Source organism: Pezoporus occidentalis, unplaced genomic scaffold, assembly GCF_034315485.1.
Source record: "Pezoporus occidentalis ecotype Australia unplaced genomic scaffold, CSIRO_AGI_Poc_V1 ctg39, whole genome shotgun sequence".
NCBI classification, from domain to species: domain Eukaryota; kingdom Metazoa; phylum Chordata; class Aves; order Psittaciformes; family Psittacidae; genus Pezoporus; species Pezoporus occidentalis.
Genome location: NW_026915713.1, coordinates 8,650,928 through 8,676,196, shown reverse-complemented (window position 1 = coordinate 8,676,196; position 25,269 = coordinate 8,650,928). Strand labels below are relative to the sequence as shown.

The 25,269-nt window shown below is 40.0% G+C and overlaps 2 protein-coding genes and 2 long non-coding RNA genes across 6 annotated transcripts in view; 2 read left to right on the top strand and 2 right to left on the bottom strand.

Moving 5' to 3' along the window:
* Positions 1-364: 364 nt before the first annotated feature.
* On the bottom strand, positions 365-3,341 carry LOC134170791 (uncharacterized). Its single transcript, XR_009967374.1, has 2 exons — positions 3,012-3,341; positions 365-1,670 (listed from the first exon to the last, which is right to left on the bottom strand). It is a non-coding gene; the product is annotated as an uncharacterized LOC134170791 (long non-coding RNA).
* A 258-nt stretch (positions 3,342-3,599) lies between these two features.
* GTF3C6 (general transcription factor IIIC subunit 6) lies at positions 3,600-9,964 on the top strand. 3 transcript variants are annotated; one of them, XM_062632516.1, is made up of 6 exons: positions 3,600-3,744; positions 4,989-5,069; positions 7,865-7,928; positions 8,471-8,515; positions 8,650-8,760; positions 9,564-9,964. In XM_062632516.1, the coding sequence occupies exons 1-6, from the start codon at positions 3,676-3,678 to the stop codon at positions 9,854-9,856; spliced, it is 663 nt and encodes a 220-aa protein (XP_062488500.1). In that variant the 5' UTR covers positions 3,600-3,675; the 3' UTR covers positions 9,857-9,964. The 3 variants fall into 3 exon arrangements, with proteins under 3 accessions (XP_062488500.1, XP_062488499.1, XP_062488501.1); XM_062632515.1 differs by having other exon boundaries at positions 8,647-8,760; XM_062632517.1 differs by lacking the exon at positions 3,600-3,744 and adding an exon at positions 3,858-4,095 and having other exon boundaries at positions 8,647-8,760.
* Positions 9,965-11,372: 1,408 nt separating this feature from the next.
* On the top strand, positions 11,373-23,708 carry RPF2 (ribosome production factor 2 homolog). Its single transcript, XM_062632513.1, has 10 exons — positions 11,373-11,483; positions 12,304-12,436; positions 13,251-13,288; positions 14,034-14,073; positions 16,578-16,659; positions 16,755-16,831; positions 18,035-18,134; positions 21,549-21,651; positions 22,862-23,006; positions 23,319-23,708. Exons 1-10 carry the CDS (start codon positions 11,410-11,412, stop codon positions 23,496-23,498), a joined length of 972 nt encoding a protein of 323 aa, XP_062488497.1. The 5' UTR covers positions 11,373-11,409; the 3' UTR covers positions 23,499-23,708.
* The window catches only part of LOC134170788 (uncharacterized), a 35,229-nt gene continuing 22,389 nt past the window's right edge, over positions 12,430-25,269 (bottom strand). The window contains exon 4 of the long non-coding RNA XR_009967371.1: positions 12,430-12,961. This is a non-coding gene — a long non-coding RNA (uncharacterized LOC134170788). The remainder of the gene's footprint in view (positions 12,962-25,269) is intronic.

Here is a 25,269-nt window from a genome sequence, read left to right as displayed (position 1 = left end):
TTTGTCTAATAGTGTTGCTAGGATTTCCTTACATAAGCTGTAAGGAGCTTTTTGAAAAGATAAAGGTACACATGCAAAGGAATCCAGCAGGTTGTTTTTTGGCTTTTTTTTTGGGGAGGAGGGGGTAACCTAGTAGCTGCTTTGGCTTGCAAATTCCTAACTGAAGAGGCTTAGCAATGTAGCTGCAGGGAAATGGAAATCAGCCTCTGTAATACTATCAAGCAAATTACCTTTGTCCTGCGGCTGATTTACCTTTTGTAACCCTGACCAGAGCCAGAAACATACACTCGTCTCCTACAAGCCGCCTTCTGCATTTGTCTGCATCTTACAACACTGTATCATCACACTTAGTCACTTCACATGGTAACATTGAGAAGTCTGATTAGGCAGTCACCTTTTGTCACATCATCAATTTTAGTTACATTTCCAATTTAAAATAAGCCTAGACACCTACAACACCTTTCTCCTGAGGCAGTCAATTCAGCAAATAGTACAGATGCACAGACTATATGTATATATAGTGTGTGTGTGTATACATGCACACATAGGCTCTTTTAGCATTTTTTAAATACTAAATTCTGTGGAGGTTTTATTATACAATTCAAAAGTTTTTTAACCAGAGTCACAGTCTAAACAGGCAGATAAAACTCAAGAACTTAAACAAAGACTCTTTCCCACTCCGTGTTTTCACAACACATCTAACCTTTTACTTAGATAGACTAGTGCCAGGGCCTCACTGAGAAGGTAAGTGTTCAGGAGGGCATGGAGAAAGGGTGATTGCCTTCTGCAAAAGGAGAATGAATTGAGAAGGAAGATAAAAATAAAAAGAAAATGAAAAAAAGAAAAAAAGACAAAGTAGCCAGAATTTGTTCATTATGTGTTTCAGTGAACTTTCTCTGATTTCCAGTAATGTACCTTAAATGCAAAAATGGCTATTTGTTAAAATAGTCCAAGTATCTAATCTATGAACCTCCACAACAAAAATTTGCAAACTACCAGGCCCAAAATATGCATTAACATGCTTAAATTGCAAGTGAACCCACTGAAACTAGTGCATGCATATTGTGTACATAGATCTTGGACGTGATCATTTATTTTAAATTTACCATTTGGTCATCACTGACTTAAACTGCCCTAAGTGCCAGCTGGGTACTTGCCTCTGGCAGCACACACACACACAAACCTGTTCAAGCACTGACAGGATTGTTAGCTGAGGCCTCAAGAAACCCCAAACCTGGATCTTCAAAATACGTATCTCCATATTTATCTCATCAAGCAGTTCAATCTCCCCGGCAGACTCCAAGAACAGTCTCTTTAAGAGGTAAGTTGCTGAAATGCTCTTGCCAGGGTATGGAAGGCCCCAGCAAACCACTAATGCCCATGACAAGTTTGGCCTGGCAGTGAGGTAGTCTCCTTTAAAATACATTTGGCACTAATGCACCAAAAATTTCTCGTCATCCAGCTGCACAGCCTGACCCATGGTAACTAGGAGATTGAGATGAACCTGGATATTACATGATACTTAGGCTGTTATAAAGGCAAATGAGTGTACTGGTTCCTTCTTTGGCAGTTCATGCCTGTCCATGATTTACACAGGCTTATCTGGCCCACATTTATGTTCTTGTAAGGGCTTTCTGTAGTTCTAGCCAAGGCATTTAACCTCCTCCCATCTATAAAAAAAAAGAATGATGGTGTTAGTGTAACAGAAGCACTGTCAGTTCTGACAATTTTTAAATATATATTTGTGATTGAAAGTTTATTCTGCTTTATTCAGGCAGAACTTTTTTAAAACAACAAAAATTTTATCTAAAGGCAGGAAGACCTGGTGCCAAATATAATGATTTAATAAATAGAAATCAGTAGTTAAGAACTATTAAAAGACAACATGTATTACTACACATGTACTCATATTATGCAGCATAAGACCAACTAGCTAAAGTTACCAACACTGACATATAGCTTTAGAAGTTAGAAGCTCATTAAAAACCTCTCTCAGAAATGCTTAGCAAGCTCTCTAAACATAATTTTATTTATCTATCTCCTTCTAGTGGCAGAACATGAAAATCAAAACCTTATTTTTGTTTTCTAAAAATGCTTAGACACAGCAACCCACAGTAAGCGATACAAACTATTATTTTAAAATATTTGATAATTAACACTTGCAATACACCAAACATCTGTTCACAGCTATTATCCCCTGCAAATTCAAGCAATTCAAAATTCAAACTTTTGCCATTTGCCTGGCAGAATGGTGCCATGCCACTGCATTTTTTTCTGTATTTAGAACCAATCCAAATTTATAGGCTATTCTTACCACAGCAGTATTCAATATTCTAAAACAAGCTCTAAGAAAGAATAATTTAAAATATGAAGCTTAACATATAATGAGATGAAGCCTAATGCTGGCTTCCCAGAGAAAAATCCTGCTAGACTTACCTGATATGTTTAAGATCAGTGATTTTTCTAGGGAAATGAGAAATGCACTATATCACACATATCTGGATGTTGTTAAACACTCGATACAGTGCTACACTGACATTATGTTTATCTTATGGACGTTAAGTAGAGGCTGGAAGAAAATGTACAGTGAAGCCCGTTGGGTTTTTACCTAACATTTTCATTAATGACTTTGGCACAGTGCATAGGAAAACACTTCTAGTACAAAGTCAGAAACATAGCATACAGAAGGAAAGCAACAGAGAATTACATTACAAGAAACAGCACGAGACCAAGGATTACGGAGTGCAACGTCTAACACATCACGACAGGAATACTTGTCAGATGGAAATCAAACGAGTGTATTTGCTGTATTTAGCCTAATGCTTTCTGGTTGTCTTATCAGACACGCACACAACGACACACAAAGCTTTACACTTTACAAGGGCCTGGCATGATTCAATCTGCAATGGTGAGTGCATAAGGCGAGCACACAAGGGAGAGTGGCACAGGTGCAGAAGCAAACTGCTAGGGTGAAAAGGAAAACGAAGAGAGGATGATGTGCCTCGTTCAACCTGACAAACGAGGACTGAGCAACGGCGTATGATTCCACTCTGCGCAAAGTACGGAGTCTGTGGAAAACCTCACAGACAGTGGAAAGCTCGGGTCCAGGCGACCCGGTGGTGACAGGAGGACAGAGGGGTACGGCACGGCTCGCACAGGCACCCATTTGAAACTGAACTGCTCAGGTCCTGGAAGCCGCTTGCTGACGCAGCCACCTCGCCTCGCCCCGGCCGCAACCCCCGGGAGCTCTCCTCCTCCCCCGGCTGCCACTCCCCCTGTGCCCCGCCTGCCGCTGCCTGTTCCTCTTCCCGTTCCCACAGCCCTGTATCTTACCCCCTGCGCGCACTCCAGCCGCGGGCTTCCCCCTACCTGAGAGCTTCATCCTCACGCCCTTCGCTCCGCCGCGCACCCCGGCAAGGCCACACTTTCCCCCTAACACCCCCCCCCGCCCCGCCGGGAGACCCCTCCTCACGCCCCGCCGTTTAACGATCACTGAGGCGCGCGCCTCACTCCCGCCACCTGCCGGGGGCTGCTGGCACGTGCGGCAGCGCGCGCACGCCGTCGGTGCCGCTTCCAGCCGCCGCCCGCAGGAGGCGGAGCCTGGTCGCACTCTGAGATGGCGGAGCTGGGGCCACGTGGTGCACGCTGAGGGGAAGCGGGGCTGCTTCTAGTGACATGGCGGCGGCGGTAACCGCAGCAGCGGGTATGGAGGAGTACGATGAAGATGAGGAAGAAGAAGTGGAGGTTGGTGGATGCTAACAGCTGGACACGTTCGCCGGGCGTTCTCCTTCGTTGCCGTGGCTTTAGAGGAAGGGACGCGGCTTAGCTGGACCGACCCCCTCGGGGCGTGTCCCTCCTGTGGGCCCGGCGCAGCCCCCTCTCCCTTCTGCTGGCACTGAGCTATCCGGAGCGGGATGCCTGTCAGGTGCCCGCGAAGGGACGTGCGCCCGCCCTCCTGTGGGCTGCCGCGGCCAAGCACTTGCTATGAGGCCTCGGTGGAAGAGGGGCTGGCTTTCCTCCTCTCACTGTGTCCCTGTCTCTCCATGCCCCCGGTAACCGCTTTCCGCCGTCGTGCCGCCGCTTGGCGGAGGGTTGGTAGGGCAGGCCGGACGCGTAGGAGAGCCGGGGGTCGTATGGGTGTCCCCGGGCGGGAACCGAGCGAGCACCTTTCCCGTGGCCTATCGGGTGTGCTGTCCCCGCGCAGCGGTGGTGTCTCTGAAGCAGTATCGCTTTAGCTGTTGTTTCAGGTTTTCCGGAAAACGGCGTTATCACTAAGCAGTCTTCCAGTTTCATTTTCTTCCTACCCCCATGACATCCGAACATACAATTACTCTTATTATTCTGTGTATTTATGTGTGCTTAGTAGACGGTGATTCTTGAAAACTCTTCTTTCTTTTCCTTGAATAAACTAACTTTTTCAAAGTGGCTTTTTTTTTTCTTTTTTCTTTTTTTTTCTTTCTTCAATTTCCTCACCCCAAATTGTAAGGCATTGCAAACAGGACTTGATTTCAAAGCAGTATGCTACAAAGAGTTAAAAGTAACCATTTCAAGCAACATGTTGCTTAACCTCTCACTACAGTGTCTTATTTAGCTAAGTACTAAAGCTTTGGGAAAACGTATGTAACTGGTTGTACTGTTATAATTCATAAATAATTTACCATTATTGTTTGTCACTTATAAAGGGCGTAAAAAGAGCTCCCTTCCTAGCTAAGAAGAAAAGGCCATGAAATTCAGGTGCGAACCAGGTGTCTGGTGGAGTAGTAGGTCACTGTGGTTCCCTAGCTATCCATCTGCCATTTTCTTTAGATAAAATGTAGAATAAGTCAGATATGGGGGCTCTTTATTCCAAAGGTCTAGGTCTTTGTATGCTCTTCTTTTTGGTTTGGGTTGCTTGTTGGTTTTTGGGGGGGGGGATAAGACATGCTTTTTTTCTTTTTTTCCCTGAATTCAGATAGATCAGTGATGTACACTGTAAACTTACCTCGTAGGAGCAGCTGGTCATGGTGGAACTGTCAGGAATTATTGATTCAGACTTCCTAGAGAAATGTGAAAACAAATGCAAGATTTTGGTGAGTGATTACAGCACAGTAGGAAAGGGGTAAGTCAGTACATGTGTGAACAAGGGACTGCGGCTATTTCTAGATTCTTGAAGTTGATAACATTTAGGTCAAATCTTACATGCACTATCTTGGCCTTGTTTGGCTGCATGTTGTGCGCTCTAGTTCAGAAATGGCATATGGTCTTTTGAATGGAATATTACATAAATATAAGGTAACATTTTTAGAAGTATTTATAATCTAGGACCATTATCCACTCTGACTTTGAGTTCTAAGTCAATTTTTTTTAACTGACAGATTTTTCACATAAAAAAAAAAAATTGTTAAGCTTTTTTGTTCAAATAACTTGAATACAGCTGACAACTAAAGCCAAAATCTTTCTGAATTGTACTGTTTATAATAGGGCTTCTGCAGATCCTGCCTGGCAAGTTCAAGTGTTGTAAAGGATAACTGGGTGTTAAGCATTTGATAAACAGTTTTGGATGTTGTTTGCTTCATTGTGAAGTTATTTTAAAACTCTGGCGTACTGATCCTTTTCCTTCTGAATACTTTAATCATTTTCTCTGTAGGGGACAAATTTTATTTGCCCTTCAAAACCTGTATGGTCTATGAGAGCTCTATAGATAGTACAAGTACTATCGATTTACAAATACTTTCTGAAAATAGACCTTTATTATAGACTGAGAAGATGGAAGAGCACACTTGAGTATGCCACTGATCGTGATTATATGTGAGGTGGTAAAGCCAATTCTTAAAATGTCAAATGTAGGAATACATTAATAATTCATAAATTATCCATCACTGGATACGTTTTTATAAGCAGATTTGCTTCCTGGACCTTACTTAAGTCACTTGAAATATATTACACAGATGATTCATGACTGGTGGCTGAATACCTACATAGTCTTCAAGAGCATTATTGGGATTCTTTTAAATTTTGTGCTTTGAGATTCTATTGTAATGTTACTAGAGCAACTTGTCAGTATCTATACTATAATCTGCTTGTATCCAAATCTACCTTTACTCACTCCACAGAGTAACCATTCCTTGAGTTTTTTGATAATGGACAACTGTTGCTAAAACTCCAATAGAAGATTCTTTGTGTTATTGTTTAGCAAATTTTCTGTGATGCTGGTCACATAAGGGGAAGACAGTCTCCATATTTGTGTAGTCCAAAAAGGAATGCAAATAAGCCAAAGAAATAAAGTGTTTAATATTAAAAACCTTAATGCTGTTGCCTGGTTCTGATGTTTTCATTTTTAAAATTAATTTCCTGTAGTAAAAAGTACAATTCTACATGTTAGCTTAATGCTACTGATATTCTCAGCTTATGCAGCAGAAAGAGAATCCCAGAGCTTAAATCTTCCTGATCTTATATACTCTATTTTTTTTAAGAGTATGAGAGGAAAATCACACAAATTCCAACTAACCTGTGTGACGTTCTGGATTTTACACAATTTACCAGACAGTGCCTCATCTTCAAAACTTTTAGTGTGTGCTTATTCAGGACATGAAGATAATGTTGATGTCCACAATGTACCATTAAAAGACATTTTCCCTTAATTAATGTGTTCTGATCAGACATCAATTTTTATCAAAATACAGTCTATAGGTATATTTTATATAAAGGATAATGGGATCCTGGCCTGTGTATTTGAAAAATCTCTGCTCTGAGCTGACTGAACTGCTGCCTTACTCTCCTACTCCTTATTTAGAAAAAAAAAAAAATCAAATAACATTTCAAACTCCTTCATGCTATAGGCACACAGTAATCACAGAAGCTTCTGAGATCCTACAATTGCACTTCTGGTGCTGGTGTAATGCTTTATTGCCACACTTCTTCACTTTGTGTATTTTGAAAAGTACTTTTGAAAATTATTCTGCTTTATAGAACTTACACTGATTGGAGCTTAGAAAATAACATCTTTTTTCATGCAAATATGTGTATTTTTAATTATTAATTTAAAATAGAGGTGAAATTGGTTTCCTAGAGGACATAACAACACTTTAGATTTATTTACTGTAACTTAAATATGTTTCAATTTAATTTGAATTTCTTTGATCCTTTTTAACATACTAGAGCATTTTCTACACCAGTTCAGCACTGTTGGTTTTGTTGTGATTTACTGTGAACAGTATTATTTGGTATATTCTTTGTATTTAATATACTTAAAGTAACATACAGTGATAGACTGAAAAATTGTCATTACATTTATTGTTTTTTTAACAGTACACTGATTGTACAGTAAGATTGGCTAAACCCTCTGTCACAGTTGTTATCACTGCTTAACGAAGCTCCATATAAAAACACAAAGAAAACCCCTTCTCCCCTCACCCCTATGCTTAACACTGTGGAAGACCTCAGGGTCATTTGTAATGACTAAAACATCTTTTATTAAACTTTTTTAAACTAATAAATATTAATGTAATTGCCATTTTTCAGGAGCCTGCTAGCTTCTGTGAAATCATATCCACTCTTAACCCACTTCCAGAAATCCTGTTTTAAAGATGTACTCTTTGTACAGTTAAAGCTGACAGTTTCAGACAGTTTTGCAGTCCAAAATCTATTCCTTTTCCCTTAATAGCAAAGTAAACTTGTTATTTCACATTTACCATGTTAGGGAGTACTTATTTTGCTGGTGGTTTTTTGGTTTGGTTTTGTTTTGTTTCGTTTTTTTAATATATTTATCTTTTCAAGGAATTGATGGAATCTGGGTTCTGCTATATGTCTTCTCTGGCTTTACAGCAAGAAATCTTCCTGGACTAAGAGACCTGACATATGTGGAATTTTGTCCCTCTTTTTGTAGGGAATAGAGACAGAGAAACCCATTTTACAAGTGGACAGATATGTATTTGCAGGAGAATATGAAGGTAGGAAAAGTAATGTGGATAAAATCTCTCCTTTTTCATATGACCCAAAGAACTTTAACATAGGTTAATTGCACTGCTAATGGCGAAACATGGTCCTGTGAGGTGCTGAATTTCTGGGTGATGTTTGTATAACACCATATGGAGGTGCAGCATGCACCCATGTTACTTACTGGAAAGTGTGCCTTGGAAGCTGACTCCAGGCTGCACCAGCTTGTATTTCAGCAGGGAAAAATGTGGGACGTAAATGCCTTGAAGGGTTTGCTGTCTCCTGTATAAGCAGGACTGACGTGTTGTGCAACCGGTAGTTCTCCATTTGCCTCAGGGTGACAACACTAGTCTGTAAGAAAATGATCTGGAATCCTCGTTTGTCATGACTTTGAATGAGTATGATACTCCTGTCCCTGAGTTGGCAGTGTGGTTATCAGTGCTGAGCCTCTGTGAGGGGCTAGAAGTTGGAATGTTCCCACAGCTGTGCCGGTGGTTACGGTATCTACAGGTGATATAAAAAAGCCTCTAAGACTTTCTCACTTTGTTTTCCATAGATACGCTGGGAACCTGTGTGGTTTTTGAAGAGAACACAGAGCATGGTAATTGTGATTTCATGTCCTGTTATGTAGTGGTTGCCAGGAAGGTTAAAAGTATGTGTCTTGCTTCAGTTGATCTGGAATTCACTATAATGATTGGGGTTTGGGTACTGTTTTTTTCCCTTTCTTCATAGTAGATGCAGAAGGCAACCAAAAAGTACAGCTGAAATACAAGTGCCACACAGTGAAGAAGTTGAACATGACACGGACACTTTTGACAGAAAAGAAGGAAGGAGAAGAGAATGTTGGTTAGTACCTCTGCTTTTATGCACAGGGATGTAGATGGGGATTATACTTAGGAGTGTCAGCACTAAGTGTTTGATTCAAGAGCAAAAAGGAACTTAGAGGAACTTTCTTCTTTAGGCACCAAATGTGTATATTTAAATACAAAACACGCACAAAGAAATTTCTTCTGATCATACTGCCTCTAGAAGTGGCTAGTAGGAGATGCCTACAGAAGCGTGTATGAGCAGAGCAAACATATAACATACGCTGATGTTCCCTGGTGTATTTTTCTGTGTCATGTAAAAAAGTTTTGGCACTAATTCTACAATAAGAGGTGCTGTTCTTCTCCCTTTTTTTTTTTTTTTTTTTTCTTCTAGTGACTTTTGGAGTCTCTAATTGTTGAAAGTCTCAGAGATCCTTAGTAAGAAGTTTTGTGTTGTATGTACTACAACTGAATTGTTCTTACTGAGTTTACAGTTAAGTGTAAATGAATAAATTAAATTACTTCCAAAGACACACCTAGCAGAGCATTCATGTTGATTTTCATTATGTAGGCAGAACTCAGTGCTCATATGATTGCTTTATTTCAGTGGTCTTTTGTCATACAGAAGTTAGTGCTTTTACTTGTTTGGATATTGAGTACCTTGCTACATATAGTAGTATTTATTAGCACTACCCTTTTGCTTTTCATTTGTTTTGGTTTTTTTTTATTCTTAAATGTTGCTCAGGCTCATCCTTAATAACAGTGAACTTAAACTAATTAAAAAACTGCTGCTAATTCTTAACTGTTGTTGTCACCAATATCAGTTTTCCTTCTTTGCCTCAGGTGGAGTGGAGTGGTTACAGATCAAGGACCGGGATTTTTCCTACAGCAGGCCTAATACGATATGCAGCTTCCTGCGTGAAAAAGATTCTGAGGAGTCCACTCAGGCCCACGACAAATTGACGGAAGAGTTAGAGGGAGAAGTGAGTGGTGGGGGAAATTCTGACGTGAATTGTGATCTGGAGAAGCAGCACAGCTTGGAAATGGATGTCTCAATTCCTCTGCCTGACAGCCCTGCTTCTGGGGCAGAGGATTCTCCTTCTGGAAGTGTTGCCTTAGATGATGCTCCTCCATGATACTAGCTCTGATCTTTTCAGGACTTGTTCATGGAGTTAATGGGCCAACTTCTATAGGCCATGACATGATTTCAAATTTATCTGAGCAATTAATAGTGGAAAAATGGACATTGTGTTCTTGTGCATTGCTTTTATGTTTGGCTCATAGTGGAAAGGGCTTAAGTGTTTGTTTGGTTTTTTAAATGCTGATTGGGAATGTCTGTATCTCTACCTCAGAATTGAGGAGGAAATGGTTACATAATTAAAAAAGCCCCTACCTTAGAAAAATGTTGATGTATTGAACATATTTTGTTAAAAGGAAAAGAAAAATCATTGTCTAAAATAAAGACCTGAATTTCTCAAATATAGGTTCACCTTGTATGTCCTGTTCAGCCTCATACTGTATCTGCTCTTGTACTGCAGTTACTGAAAGAAAAAAAAATCAAGTGTGGCTTTTACTACTTTTTGGGGGTTTGAATACTCATCAAATTGCTTAGTTTGGATTCTCTCCAGCATCCTTTTGCCCCCTTGACCAATGTGGTGCATTCACAGAATGCTTTGGGTTGGAAGTTCCTTAAAGATCAGCTAGTTCCAACACTCTGCTGTGGGCAGGGACGCCTTCCATTAGACCAGATTGTTTAAAGCCCTGTCCAACCTGGCCTTGAAACTTCCAGGGTTTGGGCAGCCACAGCTTCTCTGGGCAACCTGGGCCAGTGTCTCACCACCCTCACAGTAAGGAATTTCTTCCTAGTATCTAATATAAATATAAATCTACCCTTTGTCAGATTAAAGCCATTTCCCCTTGTCCTGTCACTACAAGGCCCTTGTAAGAAGTCCCTCTCCAGTTTTCTTGTAGGCCCCCTTTAGGCACTGGAAGGTGCTCTAAGGTCTCCCCAGAGCGTTCTCCAGGCTGAACAAGCCCAGCTGTCTTAGCCTTCATAGGAGTGGTGCTCCAGCCTTCTGATCATCTTCATACCATAGAGGGTAGTTATAGCTGGAATAACGATGGTGGGAATGTTATGAACTGGTGCTGTGGGGAGTGTTTGTAGTGCTTTCTTGTACCTTCAGTTTTTAACTTACGATCAAACATGAACTTGAGAAGCAAAAGCAGCAACCTGAACAAATTTGAACAACTCTGACAGAAGGCCTGCAGGCTTTGAAATAATCAGAAACTTTCCAGATTTAAGAGTAGATACTGTTTTTAAAGTGATGCTACCACACTAGGGATGTTAGAAATAAATCTTTGGCATTTGGTTTGTATTATGTGTGAGGTCATGTTCCCCACTCGTAACAGTCTTCCCAAATAAGCAAGTTTGGGGTGAAATGGCCACATCTTAGCAGCACAGCTCTGATGTGATTCCCAGCACACCAGGCTGAGAGGAGGGTACGCAAACACGTCAGAAACAAGTCGAGCAGCCGCTAGGGCGCTGCACCCTTATTTGCCTGGTAACTAACTGACACGCACCGCTCAAGGGGCACCCGGCCCCTCACCGCGAAGCTCGCTCTGCCCATGCGCGCTGCCCCGACGCCTAGAGCTTCCTCCCGCCCTCCCCGTGGCGGATGTGACGCACCGGATGACAGTGTGTGACGACGGCGGGGCGTGCGCGTGGAGCGGCTCGGTAGGCATGGACCCGCTGGACCGGGTGGTGTGAGTATGGCGGCGGCGGCGGGGGGGAATGGGTAAACGGGAGGGAGGAAAGAAGGAAGGAAGAAAAACCGAGCGCTGCCGTCTCTTTGTCGGTGTCAGACAGCTCTTGCTCCGTAAAGGAACCGCTTTGAGCGGCTGGTAATGGATTTATTTGTTTCTTTACGTGTGAAGGAGCCGTCTTCATCTGCAGGTGGAAGTACCTGTGTGAGGTCGATTGCTTCTCCGTAAAGAAAACAAATATAATGTTTCGTGGAGGAGATATTAAAAGCTTTACATCTATTGGAGAAATGCAGCTCTTAAGCCACCTAGTTATTAATTTATATGAACACTGTGCCCCTGCTAAGGCAGGTGTATCTCACCTAAGTAATGCCCGTGCTACCCTCTGATTCGTGCCAATAGATTTGCTGCACTTGAGCTTTTCTTGTGGATGCTGTTGGTGGTCTTTGAGGAACTGTGTTTTCTTCTCATGTGCAAGTCTCTGACTTGGGGAGGGCGCTGGTGTGAGGGGTAGATTTAAGCCCGTCAGTCTGTAGGAATTCTGGTGTTGTTTAAGGTTTAAATTAGCAGAAACTGAAAAGCCCAAGGCCTTAAAATCTCCTTTGCTAGTTTAGGGAAACAAAGAGGAAAAGGAGTAACAGCAAAATACATTAATCTGAGACTAGGTATTTAGCACAGATTGTAATTCTGCAGGTTGGGATTAGTTTGAGTTACTGAAACAAGTTACTTGAATATACTTGTTCTGATTCTTGCTGTTTCACTGTTTTCTGCAATGTTGGGTGTTGTTACTAATATTATGTTTTTAATTCTTAATTTGTTACAGAAAACCTAAAACTAAGAGAGCAAAAAGGTTTCTTGAGAAGAGAGAACCCAAGCTGAAAGAAAATACAAAAATTGCTATGCTCATAAAAGGAGGAAATGCAAATTTAAGGGTGACTGAAGTGCTTAAAGACATTGTAAGTGGCTGGATATAGAATGCAGCCTTTCTTTTTTTCTTAGAATTTGCATGTTCTCAGATTCAAAATCAATATTTTTGTACTCTCCCCAGTTCCCAAATTGGATTGACCAGCACTCCAGAGGTGTCATTCCCTACCCTGCAGTGGAGATTATTTTCTTCCAATTTCTTTGTCAGAAGTTTTGAGCTTAATCTCTTCATTGTTATTTTTTCCATGGTTGTCCAGTATAGAAGGTGAAATGTTGCAAGTCTGTTTGAAAATAAAAGGATTAGGTACAGGACTGGGACTGGATCACTCAGGTGAAGTTATATCCCAGAATCCTGTAAACTGCTTACGTGTATTGATAAAGAGCTTTCAACCTCTTCTAAAACTTAAATTTACCAATCCTAACCAGTCTTCTAACTCCATACCTGAGAATATTATAGAGATTCGTACACTCTTTTCTCTCCTTGCTTTGTCATTTTCTTACCATCTTCTGCTGTTGATAATCAGGTTGCTGTTCAATCCCGGTTTTTCCTCATGTCCCTACATAGAAGCAGAAAGATTCCATTACATGGCTTTGATTTTAGGTCTTTCTCAGTTATTTTGTTATTTCATTGCTTCTACAAATAAGTCCTGTAATTAATTGGGGACCAAGATTTCTATCAACTTGAAAGGCATTATTGTGATCAGGCCTTTTGAGGTGCCTTCTAGACCCATTTGCACAAGCAATCACTGTATTTTTTGTGATCATGTAAATTGCAGGGTTTTAGAAAAAGCAGTGCTGTGTACTTAAATGTTTTGGAGATAATGTGTCTAAATTTCTCTTTTGCAGTATGCTGTGAAGAAGCCTTTTGCTGTACTGTATAGAAAGTAAGTGGTCTCACTTTGACATCTTTAAGTGTGCTGACAAGGCAGCTTTTGATAATTTCAAAGTATGAATAGCGATGCTGGCCAGCATGGGGGCTCAACCAGTGGAAAAGGATGCAGAGGGTGACTGGGATTCATCATAAATTTCAGTAGACTGGAAACAAGTTACACTTTATTGGTGTTGGTGCTTAGCCCACTGCTTGTGCCTGCTGTTACAAAGCAGGATTTGGTAAACTTGAACAGTTGGCTTCTCCAACTGATCTGTGTAAACAGCTGGAGAGGTTCTGTCAGGTGGGTAGGCTGGAGTCCAGATTCCTATAGATTTGAGTTATAGATTATAATGATAGATAAGTCTTGCTCAAAATGGGAATCCAGTATCTGTATGGTTGTAGTACAGAAACATTAATTGTAATAACTAAATTCAATGTTAGGTGAATAGGCAGAGGCAGTTTATGAAGTGTCATTGGTGGTGGTCTGGAAGCAGGCCCCAGGAGACAGAAAATATGGAGGAAAGTGCTTAAAATGGCAGTGGCGGCACTGAGATGCTCTGAGCAGTATTAATAAGGTTTAGTTCAAACCGTAAGCCTTATGGTTTGTACTAAACCTGAACTTCTACTGTTGGAATTCCCAGCAGAATGCAGAATTTTAATGTTATCAGAGAACTAATTAGAAGTGCTTGTCTTGTCTGGGCCTGGGTTTGGTTGGTTGTTTTAAATCTTTCTCTTTTTTTTTTTTTTTTCTTCTTCAGGAAAAATATTACCAGGCCTTTTGAGGATCAAACATCATTGGTGAGTATAAACCACTTCTCTTACGATATTTTACAGTCAAGAAGAACTTTATTGGAGGATATTTGTTTTTAATGCTCTGTGGAAAGCTAGATGAGCAACAAAGTTTGTAGGGAGTTTGGATAAGTGGAAGGTTAGACTATGTCTAGATTTATGGTGTCAGTAGGAATATTTTTCCTCCAGCAGAATCATGTTGTGATGACTTTGTCTTTACTGTGAATGCATGTTTCTGTAAACTGACAGGCAAATTTAGGAGCTCATCTAGTTCCAATGCCCCTGCCATAGGCAAGGAAGCCTTCCACTAGACCAGGTTGCTCAAAGCCCCATCCAGCCTGGCCTTGAACACTGCCAGGGGTGGGACAGCCACAGCTTCTTTGGACTACCCATTCCAGTGCTTCACCACCCTCATAGTAAATAACTTCTTTCCGTGTATCTAGTATAAACCTACCCTGGTTATATGTCCCATCTGGATTTGGTGTTGCTTCAGTGCTTTGAGTTCAAGATAATTTATGATCAGGAAGGCAAAAAATAAAGGGGCCAATCCTAAGATTATTTCTTATACATCTGCACTTCAATTGAAGCATTACTTTAACTGCTGAAATATGCCTGTCATAAAAGCAACATATGTATTTCCTTCAAAATGAGAGAAAGAAGATAGTGATGTAGCTTTACAATAAAGACAAAATTAATTATCCCAAAATTAGTTGTTTGGTTCCTAGTGATTATGATTTTTAAAGTTTGTTCTGTGTCACTGCTAACTTGCATAGGGAAGTAAGGGTCAGCTTTTTATTGCCTAAGGCAGTTACTTAAATACCTTATTGAAGATGCATGATGAAGTTGGCAGTTTTGGGGTATTGTACTAAGTAAATTTGAGTGTGAAGAGGAAAAATATTTATGTCTACACACCAGGCACAAATGCGCTTTCTTGTCTGAAAGGGATTGTGCAACTAAAGGGGAAACATATCTAAGGAATCCCCTGTAAATCAAAAGGAAGAGGAGAGACAGCTATGGATCATTTTTTAATAGTGAGTGCTAGAGTAGCAGCTGAAATTGTGTTAGTCGAGTTAAGGCAGTTTTAATGTGTTAAAAAACCATTGTGGTTGTGGCCTAGCTACACCAACATAAAATGTTGCTTCATCCGCATTAAAACTGATGCTGAGGTGTTTCAGCATGTGCTTCTGTTTCTGGCATGAAGCACAGTAGGGCAACCATCCCTAAAATACCGTGAATGGAATGGAAAACTTAAGAGTAGGTAGCAAGGAAAGATTTGTAACATCATTTTCTGAAGCTATACCTCTTACAGTCCCATAGCTGACTGACTTGGTTTCACAGTCACATAGGAACTAGCTGATCCTCAGCTGAGTTTTTAATAAAATATCATACTTCTGTTAGAGAATTCACATATATCAGCACACAGCGATTACCAGAGTTCTATGAGCAAATGTTTCAAGGGGAGTCCCCTCTGGTCTGTTCTTGATTTGTCTAGTCAGTATTGTTCAGGGACCTGATGGCAGAGATCAGTGCTGAGCTGCACGATTTGTACGTGCAGCTATTCCAGCCTGCGTTTGCCCCTGGGGACGTCTCTCCTGACCTCCTGAGGGGCAGAGTTGCATTGTCCTCTCTGAGCTGCTGCTGTTGCAGAGGTAGGAGGTGGTGCAGTGGCATTTTCTGCTTCACAGCTGCTAAGTGCAAGTATAGAAACTCTGGTGCTTCTAGAAAGTACAGGATAAATAGCATGTGTGTATATCTAGGAATCATGGTTGATGCACAGAATGAGGGGCTGCCTTGAGAAGCAGCAGTGCATAAAAAGGTTTTGGAATTAGACATCCTCAGAAAGAATTTCTGTTATGTTAGTTCTAGTCAGAATACTATAATAGGTTATCCATCTACTCAACCTGGAGAAAAGATACCAGTGGTGATAGTCACCATTGGCTCTGTTTTAAGTAGTGTCTTAGCCTTAAGTAATCAATAGACACAAAGTTACTCTTTAGTAGTACTCTTGTTCCCAAGTGTGAGAACTTTAGATATATGCAGATGTTCCTAGGTTTGCTGTTGAGGGAATTAACTGGATGCTCAGAAGCTGTTAGGCAAAGCAAATATGCTGCATAAAGCTTATCTGGGTGACTAAAATGAGGCATTACAACTGTAGACAACTTGCAAATACTTATCCTTCAGGCAGGGAGAAGTGGTTGAAGGTATTTTAGCTAAAAACAAATAATGAGGAATTATGAAAAAGGGCATTACAGGTAGAATGGAGAGAAAAAGTTACCTGGCTTAATCTTTAAGACTGCAATGGGAAATAGAAATGATTTGTTATTTGAACCTTGAATCTAGCTGTCAGTTTTAGCTTATGTGAACTTGGCCTTGCTCAAAACTCTTCTGGTAAGTGCAGTTGCTCTTCTCATTAAGCAGCTCCTAAACTCATGTGTTTGTGACATGTATCTTCACAAAGTATTTTAAATGCTTCAAAGTGGAACTCATGAGTTTTGTTCTTTCCTCAACTGTAGGAATTTTTTTCCAAGAAATCAGATTGTTCTTTGTTTCTGTTTGGCTCTCATAACAAGAAGCGACCAAACAACCTGGTAATAGGTAACTTATTTCACTTGGGTTTTTATTTGGGGAAAAGGTCTGATTTTTCAATGAATATTTAAATAGCTGGATTTTCTTGTTTTTTGCTTTCACAGGTCGCATGTTTGACTATCATGTCTTAGATATGATTGAGCTAGGCGTTGAGAAGTTTGTATCCCTAAAAGATGTCAAGGTAAGGAATTGCTAATTCAGTATTTCCATGACATCTACTGGTGTGTTTTTTGGGGTGTTAGCTTTTTCTGTGCTTTGAAGTAAGGACAAGAGCTGTTCAAAAAAAGTATTTCATGCAGTCTATGAGGATTGCCAATTTGTGGATGCCAAAATGGTATTTTTTTATGTACTGCTTTTTACTTTATTTTGGTTGTTTCGAGCAAGCTTTCAACCTTTGCAGATTCTTTTTTTAGACTCAGTTTATTCCTTATATTTTCCTTTTTAATGAAAGAGTTACATTTACAAAATTCTGTAGTCACGTTCTGCTTGTGGTAGGTTCCTCTATAAACTGTCATAGGCTTTGAAGAATGAAATCTCTCTTCCCAAATTGTAATTAGAGAGGGTCACTCTGCTGACTGAGATGATTCTGAAACTTTCTTTAGCTTTCAGTAACACGTAAATGGCAGTTTTCAGAGGACAATACTTAATTCAGGAAGGAAGCTAACATCTTGATTATTTAAGCCTAGAGAAAATTCACCTTTTATGGCTATGTTAGACTTCTTTTGGCAAGATTAAAACATATTTCATATGTGTGTACGTTTGTATCAAGCAGTTCATACACTGCAAAATAAGGAATTTTTTATCATCCCTATTCTTATCACAGTGTATAAACTGGCAGGACAGTCTAGTGAGTTAGTGAAGAAATTACTGTTTACAAAGGTGAATATTACCCTTGAAGTCAGATTGTGATGTGTATCTACACAACACTGTTTATAGCAAGAAAGTTATAGTTAAGTAAATTTATTTGTTGGACAGAATTAAAATCAGGTGATTGGCTGAACTGTAACTTGCCTTTTTCGTGTACTCTCTAGTGTCAGAAGTACAATGGACTTGTTTGCCTGTGATTTTAGTTTTCTTGTTAGTAGTTGTGAAATTTCACTCATTTTCACCAGAAGGTATTATCTATTACATTTTATAGTAAAGAAGCTCTCTTTTGTTAATCGAGCACAAAGAATAACACAATTCACCCTTTTAAATACAAAGTCCACCCATACGCCTACAGTGGTGTTCAGTGAGAGAAGAAAAATGCCTATTCTGTCCACACTGATCCCAGGTCACAAGAGTTTTTCATTCAGTGCTGAATGGCTAACCAGATACTATGGCAATAATTTGTTCCCTGACGGGGTCTAAATCTTTGGTCTGTTTTAAAATTCTTGTTCCACAGAACAGTAAGTGTCCTGAAGGAACAAAACCGATGCTGATATTTGCTGGTGACATGTTTGATGTAAATGAAGAATACAGAAGACTGAAAAGCCTTCTTATTGGTCAGTATTTTGATTATGTGAGCGATAAGATTGCATAAATCTGTAGTAATGTGTTCTGTTGGGAACTGCTAGTTTGTCAATAAATGTTTGCTTATATTCAGCACAGAAAGAAAACAAGAACAGGTACTTGCAGGTTTCATGTCATGTGAAATTAAACTAATCATCATGCCTGTTACTGGGGGTGGGCGGGAGGGGAGTCTAGCCTAAAAGGCTCTCAAGTTGAAACTTTGTGTTCACTAAAATTCATTACTTTGTGGGGAAAAATAATTTTTGAAAAAGTCTTTACCATGTAATCACTCTGGGTCACTGCTTTTCTAACCAAATAACATTTTTGAAGTATCTAATCTGAAGTCAATGGATTAAGATCAGAAATCAATGGATTAAGTTTTTGCTTACAAAAAAGTCAAATCCATATAATTGAACTTGTGTTTATATGATGAAAGGGTTTTCTTTTGGAAATGTGACCAATTCTTATTAAAGTGCCATTGATTAGAGTACTTGGAAAGAGCAGGCATAGTAAAAAGCAGCCTGTAGATAATAGCTGTGTCATAACTTCAAAGCAGGCTTGGAGCTTAGTCAAAAACTGGCATCAAGTTTTTTACTGTCTCAAGGTTGGAGGCTCTGGAAGATAAAGCACATTGTGGGGTCTTTCTGGGGAACTACAAAAATGATTATACTTAGGGTAGCTTCTGAGGACATAGAAGTCATATGGCACTGTGTCTCTTGACACTTAAAAACCGCATCTAGCTTGGTAGAACTAGGTCTAGTAAGTAGGATGTTGTATTTTTTCTTTTTAATAGGTTTCTTAAAAGTAGATTATTTTTTAAAGCTCTGGTAAAGTACTGAACCTGTCCCAATAAGAGCAGCTTAGTTCTTTCAGTTCCATTCTTAGGTTGTACCAATTAATAATCTTACAGCTTTGCAAGATCTCCCTTTGACATAAAATAAATATTAGTTGGGCTCCTTTTTTTCTAGGCAAACGAATGATTGCTCTTTAGAAACAGGGTTGGGGTTTGGTTGTGGGTTTGGTTGTTTTTTTTTTTCCATTAGACATTAATTTTTATTCCCCGTTAGTGGTGTAATGCCTTAAAGCAAGGTATTTCCTCTGCAATGACTGAAAAAAGAGCAGAAAAGGAGAAAATTTCCATCCTCTCAGTACAGCTGACTGGCTTTTGGGGATAGATGAAGGGCTAGTAACTGTGCTTATATATATTTGAAGGTAGTGAATATTGACTGTCTCATTCTTTCTCTTCTGATTTTTGTTGTCTACTGTGTGGTAGTGCATTTATGATGCAAGTCCTTGGAATGCAGCTCATGAGAGTCTAATAACTTTTTATGCTTGTATTTATAAAATGTTTTGCTACTTACTACATTGCCTGTTCTCTAGTTCTGTTATTGCATACCCCTTTAATCCTAAAAAGGGAGAGGCGCTGCCTGACTTACTTACACACTTTCTAAAATGTTGGTTTCTAGGAGACATCTACAGTTTTAGATTGGCCATCAGCTTGTTCTTCATACAGTCTTCTTCACACAGGCTTCTTTGACTCAGTCTCAGAAGTTTGAACGTTCCTTCTGGCCAAGAAGGGGGGTGGCTGGGAAATGTCTGGGACAGAGTTTGAACTCCACTAATGCTAACTATAGCTACATAGGTTACAGTGTTACCACCTTTTTCATAGAAATTGATACAAAAAGAAGTGTATAGACTCATGTTCCAAAATAATTCAGGAATTTAGTCTGGAAATTGGAAGGTCCTGTGAAGCTCTCTGCAGGAAAAAGTAAATTAGAAGTTCTGGAAACATGTTGAGGACAAGTGGGAGAAAGAACTAGGGAATGGAAAGAAAGGAGAAAGCAAGTCTAGTCCAACCAAAGCAAGAGTTGTAAATTAAGAGTACATTAAAAAAAACTTCAGCTCTCTGGGCATCCCAAAGCCTGAGGTTTCTGCAGCTGTTCAGCAGTGCCAGGAAACAGAAATTCCTGACCACCTGCATTTGTTGGAAGAGATCATCCTGTGGGTGAAAAGATGTTTTGATACCACAGGAAAATATGAAAGGGAGATGTTGCCTGTAAAACCACTGTAAATGTTAGCTTTCATGCCCACAGAGAACTAGTCAGAGGGCAAATACATGCCAGAAGTGACCAAAGTATTTTATTTGCCACTTTATCTACAAGCTCGACCCACAAGAGGAGGATTTAGTTGACCACGGAAGTTTCCTGGCTAGACTCCAGCTGCTGTCTGCCAGCAAGACTTTGTTTTGGATGTCACTTCAGTGCTGATACTTTTGAAGAAGGTAGTGGAGGAAAAGACAGCTAGCCCAGGGATCTGAAAGTGGGACAGAGCGGAAGAGACTGATGTGTTTTGCATCTGTTAGCATTTCTCCTGTGTTTCAGCATTACCCTGTCATGTTTATTAGCACACCTTGTTCCCATAGCCAAGGTCACATTCTTTCTCCGCCCTCTGCATGTGTTGGACAGATTGCTGTGCTTACTGCAAGCTCTCTGATTGCATAGTATTTTTTTTCATAGCCTGATACAAGAACCTCATTAGAGGCAGCTCGTTTTGCATTTAAGCTGTATTTCGTTGTTCTCTGTGCAAACTAAGCAAACTGTGTTGCTTAATAAATAGAGAATATTTGTGGTGATGAGTACTGCTTTGCCTGAAGGACAGAAGTGCTTTGTTGTGTGGGAGGTATGAAAGAAACAATATATCTAAACTTTTTCCCAAGTCAGAGAGGGAAAATACAGATAAGAGTAGATTATAAGATGCAGTTTTCTATCTTTTGTACTGGCTTTTATCCTTTGTACTCTTCCAAAATCTGACTCTAATTAAGAATCTTAAGTATCAGGTTTTTTGAATGATGTCTTTAAACAGATACCTGAACTAGTGCTTTCTCCCTATTGATCTATGCTTCGCTGAGCTTAAACTGGCCTAAAGATACATTTAATTTTTCTGACTTTAGAGCTGAGTATTTAAAGGAATAGACAATGCAGTTATCCCAATTAGCTTAATAAAGCTAAGTTACTGCTCTGAAAGTATGTTTGCTCTTCTCCATGAACTTACCATGTATGTTGCTAACAGTCTCTGGGAAGTCACTGTATGCCTGTTAGGGTTTCTACACGTTTGGTTTCACCACTGCAGGAGCTAACATGTGCAATGTTAGGTTTCTGTGCTGTGTTTTGGCAGGACTACAGTTTTAAGTAGCAGCTGTTTGTGAGAGTCACATTAAGCATACAGATTCAGCTTCTCTAGAGCCATCCCTTGTATAGCCTCGCGTAGTTAAAAGCAGTAAAAGTATCTGTATAGGCAAGGAGTTCACATCAGTGGTGTGATGCAGGTCCGTTATGAAGTAAAGCAATTTGTTACAGTCATCTGCTGGTTTGATTTTCAGCCAAAAATGCTGGCATTTATTCTTTCAGATTTCTTCAGAGGTCCTACCGTGCCCAATATTCGTCTGGCTGGTTTAGAGTACGTCCTGCATTTCACAGCTGTAGATGGGAAAATTTATATGAGAAGCTATAAGTGAGTATGTGTTTTATCTATTTGCTTGCTTCTTGGTACATGCCATGGTTTAAGCCCAGCTGGTAACTCAGCACCACACAGCCGCTCACTCATTCCTCACCTTCCTGTTCGGGTGGGATGGGGAGGAGAATCGAAAGAACGTAAGCCCCATGGGTTGAGATAAGAACAGTCCAGTAACTAAGGTATAATATAAAACTACTATTGCTACTAATAATGATAAGGAAAATAAGGGGAGAAAATATAAAACTAAAAGGGGAAGGGAAAAAAAAAACAATAAGCACAATGCAATTGCTCACCGCCCACCAACCGATACCCAGCCTGACCTGAACAGCGATCTTGGCTTTCTGGGTAACTCCCCCCAGTTTGTATACTGGGCATAATGTGCTGTTGTACAGAATACCACTTGTGGAGCAGAAGGAAAACACTTAAGCCCTAAACCTGCTGCTTCCTTTCTTGTTGAGCTTTCCCTGCTAGCTAGGAGGATTGCTCTTTTGTGTGGTTGGATTAGTAGGGTGGTGAGAATTAACTTGGTGAATTCAGAGTACTGTCTTAGACTTCATAGACTTAGTCTGTTCTCAGGCTGATTCTAGGACTCTCCTCATTTAGGTGTTTGTTTGGAGAATGACAGGTGGATGGCTGCAGCCAGCGATGTGCTAGGAAAAACAGGAAATAGCAGAACAAGACAGTCTTGTCTCAGTGTGTTGGTGTTCAGCCTCACAGATCATGGCCTTGCCTTAGGAGGCTGTGAGCATTTGTAGCTTGTGTTCAATGTGACTTTGATTTCTCTCTATGAGTCTCATTCTTCAGATCAAACAAACAAAAAATGTTCTTAGTTAGTGCTCAGGTTATTTTGCTGTAAACTGTAGTAAATGTTTTTCATGGCTGTTAATAACCAGGCCAGTATTTTGAATTTGAGGAATTATATGGCTTTCAGGTTGCTGGGACTGAGTTTTAACAGTAAGACTGATAATACTGTGTGTTCAAATTGTGGTGGGATACGTTTAAGATATTACAAATTGTTATTGCCAGACATCATCCTCAATAATGTGTTAGCGTTAGCATTAGCTAATTAGAGTTAGGATTAGAGTTAGCATTAGCAGTTGTTTTTAATAGTTTTCTGAACTACAGGACTGAACCTGCCCGTTAGGTAAAGACGGATGAATCTTCATCACAGAGGACAATGTTGATTTTGATTGGTTTTCCCTTCTAGGGTTCTTCTGAAGAAATCTGGCTGTAAAATACCAAGAATTGAACTGGAAGAGATGGGACCTTCATTAGATCTGGTTATGAGGAGGACACATTTAGCTTCAGATGACCTTTATAAGCTGTCTTTAAAGCAGCCGAAAGCCCTGAAGGTATGTACCTTGGAAAATATGTTACTTCCAGATCTGTATGTCAAGAGCAATAAAAGCTGAAGTATTAATTATTGTATTTGACCAAAGCTTACTTTTATATATTACTCTTTTGTGAGACTTCTGGAGCCGCAGCACTTCTGTGGTGATCAGCTGGCATACAGACACTGCTCTGGAAGCCCATAGAATGTACAGATCAGATCTTAATCTCTAAACTCCACTGTATGTGGCCTTGCTTTTAGGCACTTTACTCTCACCCAAACTCCTGGCACTCTCCGCTGCTCAGAAATAACTGATGTTGTTCTTCCCTTACAGCCTAAGAAGAAAAAGAATATCTCCCATGATGCGCTCGGTACAACTTACGGCCGAATCCACATGCAGAAGCAAGATCTTGGGAAACTGCAGACACGGAAGATGAAAGGGTTAAAAAAGAGGCCAGCAGAGAAGGCAGCTGAAGATAGTGGGGTTAGTCCCAAAAAGTCAAAATCAGCTTGATAGTCAGGAACAGCTTTGAAATCTTTTTGTACCTTCAAATTTGGTATATATACTGTAATACAAATGTGTCAGACATAAAAGATTTAGCTGCTGTTAACTTTAGTTTTATACAGAAGTCTTTTTAATGGTTTGTCATTTTAGAGGGACAGGGGGGTATTGAGCTTTAACACAGAACTTGGTAATTTAAAATAAAAAATGTGATATAACTTGCTTAGTTTTCTGTAGCTGAGTATTTATTCTCTTGGTGTTAGCAAACATATGCTAGTCATTTCCCAGGCAGTTTTATGGATGCTATGTTGGGAACCCGTGGTCAATCAACTCATCTTGTAAATTCTACACTGGACCAGAGTAGTGTGTATGCATTAATATACACAGCACAACTTCTCTGCTCATTTATTGCTTATGTATTTCAAATTTTGCATGACTGCACTACTCTATAAATTCTTTTCTAAAGTGGGAGCTCACAGTATGTGTCTGATACCAGACTTAGGTCTGTCACTATCACACCAAGGCCTACATTACACTTGCAGAACTGGGAGTGATTACAGTGTTTTTATGGTGTTCATCACCATGGTAGCAAAGTACCTGATGTTTGTTTTAGGCAAATGAAACCTTTACAGTTTGGATTTCAGCCTTTGATGCTTGATTTGTGCTGAGAATGGAAGCATGTGAAGCAACCATGAAAGGTGGAAGTCTGTTCTTCTTACTCTTGCTTTTCTTCTAACTTTGTGCTCATGAGTTAGTGAAGACTCCTCGGTTAAAGACTCTTGTTTAAGAGCTCAGTGAGACTCTGGTGTGGTTTTCCATGGTTTGGAACATACTGAAAAACCTTGTTTTTCCTTCTACTTGTTTCTGTGGAAGCTATTACTCTGCCCCTTAGCATAATCATGATAAAAGTATGCATACTTTATCATGAACATAATAAGCTTGCTCATCCTAGTTACATTTTTAATACTTGATCTTTTCTTATCAGTTTTCTCAGTGTAGTTGTCTGATGTGTCACGTTAGAAACAGGCAGTTTGTTATTTTCACTGCTGCACCATAGATGGAAGCTGCTGGGCAGCTTTGCTTTCCATGTGTGAGAGCTGAGCTGTAACTGTGACTGCAAATGCTACACATGATGTTCCTGCTATGCTGGTTTGATAAAGCTTGTGTGAAAGAGAAAGCACTTCAAAAGTTTGGGATCTTTTTGAGGGCACAGACATTGATCTTCCATGTATTAACTTATTTTTATGGTGATTTTTATGAACTTAACAGCTGTAAAAGAAATAGTAAAAGCATGCCTGTCATCATAAAAGACTTGGGCTTTTTAATTGTATTTTCCTAATTTGGAAGCTAATTTTGTGGCTCAATTTGGTGTTTAAAACCTGAATTTCATAGCATTAAAGTAGACCATCTAACCTGTTACTTCTTAATGTAAAAAGTGAGACGGTTGTTCAGTAGTAGCCCCCAGAGATAAGCTGTTGCATCCTGGCATTGATTTTGTTTCATGCTGGGGCACATGAGGGCTACTGCACCTTCTGGCAACTGTGTATGGTTACTGTGCAGTTTCAGAGATGCAAAGTGCTTGAGCAGAGGAAATGGGTCTGCAGAGAGAACCCAGGTGCATCTATTCACCCTATGCGGGGTCTTCTTGCTGACTACAGGTGCATCCTGAAGTGCCTGATGTCCCACACCTGGGGCTGTTTGTGTTAACAACCTTTTATTTGTAGTTTTTGTACTGGTGCAATACAGCCACATGTGGACAAAAATGGTTGAGATATGTGAGGCA

Coding starts and splice junctions, on each gene's coding strand:
- GTF3C6 (XM_062632515.1), top strand. CDS start 3,676: ATGGCGGCGGCGGTAACCGCAGCAGCGGGTATGGAGGAGTACGATGAA. Junction 3,745..4,988: donor ATGAGGAAGAAGAAGTGGAG/GTTGGTGGATGC, acceptor CTTACCTCGTAG/GAGCAGCTGGTCATGGTGGA. Junction 8,761..9,563: donor GGAAGGAGAAGAGAATGTTG/GTTAGTACCTCT, acceptor TCTTTGCCTCAG/GTGGAGTGGAGTGGTTACAG.
- RPF2 (XM_062632513.1), top strand. CDS start 11,410: ATGACAGTGTGTGACGACGGCGGGGCGTGCGCGTGGAGCGGCTCGGTA. Junction 16,832..18,034: donor TATCCCTAAAAGATGTCAAG/GTAAGGAATTGC, acceptor CTTGTTCCACAG/AACAGTAAGTGTCCTGAAGG. Junction 23,007..23,318: donor AGCAGCCGAAAGCCCTGAAG/GTATGTACCTTG, acceptor CTTCCCTTACAG/CCTAAGAAGAAAAAGAATAT.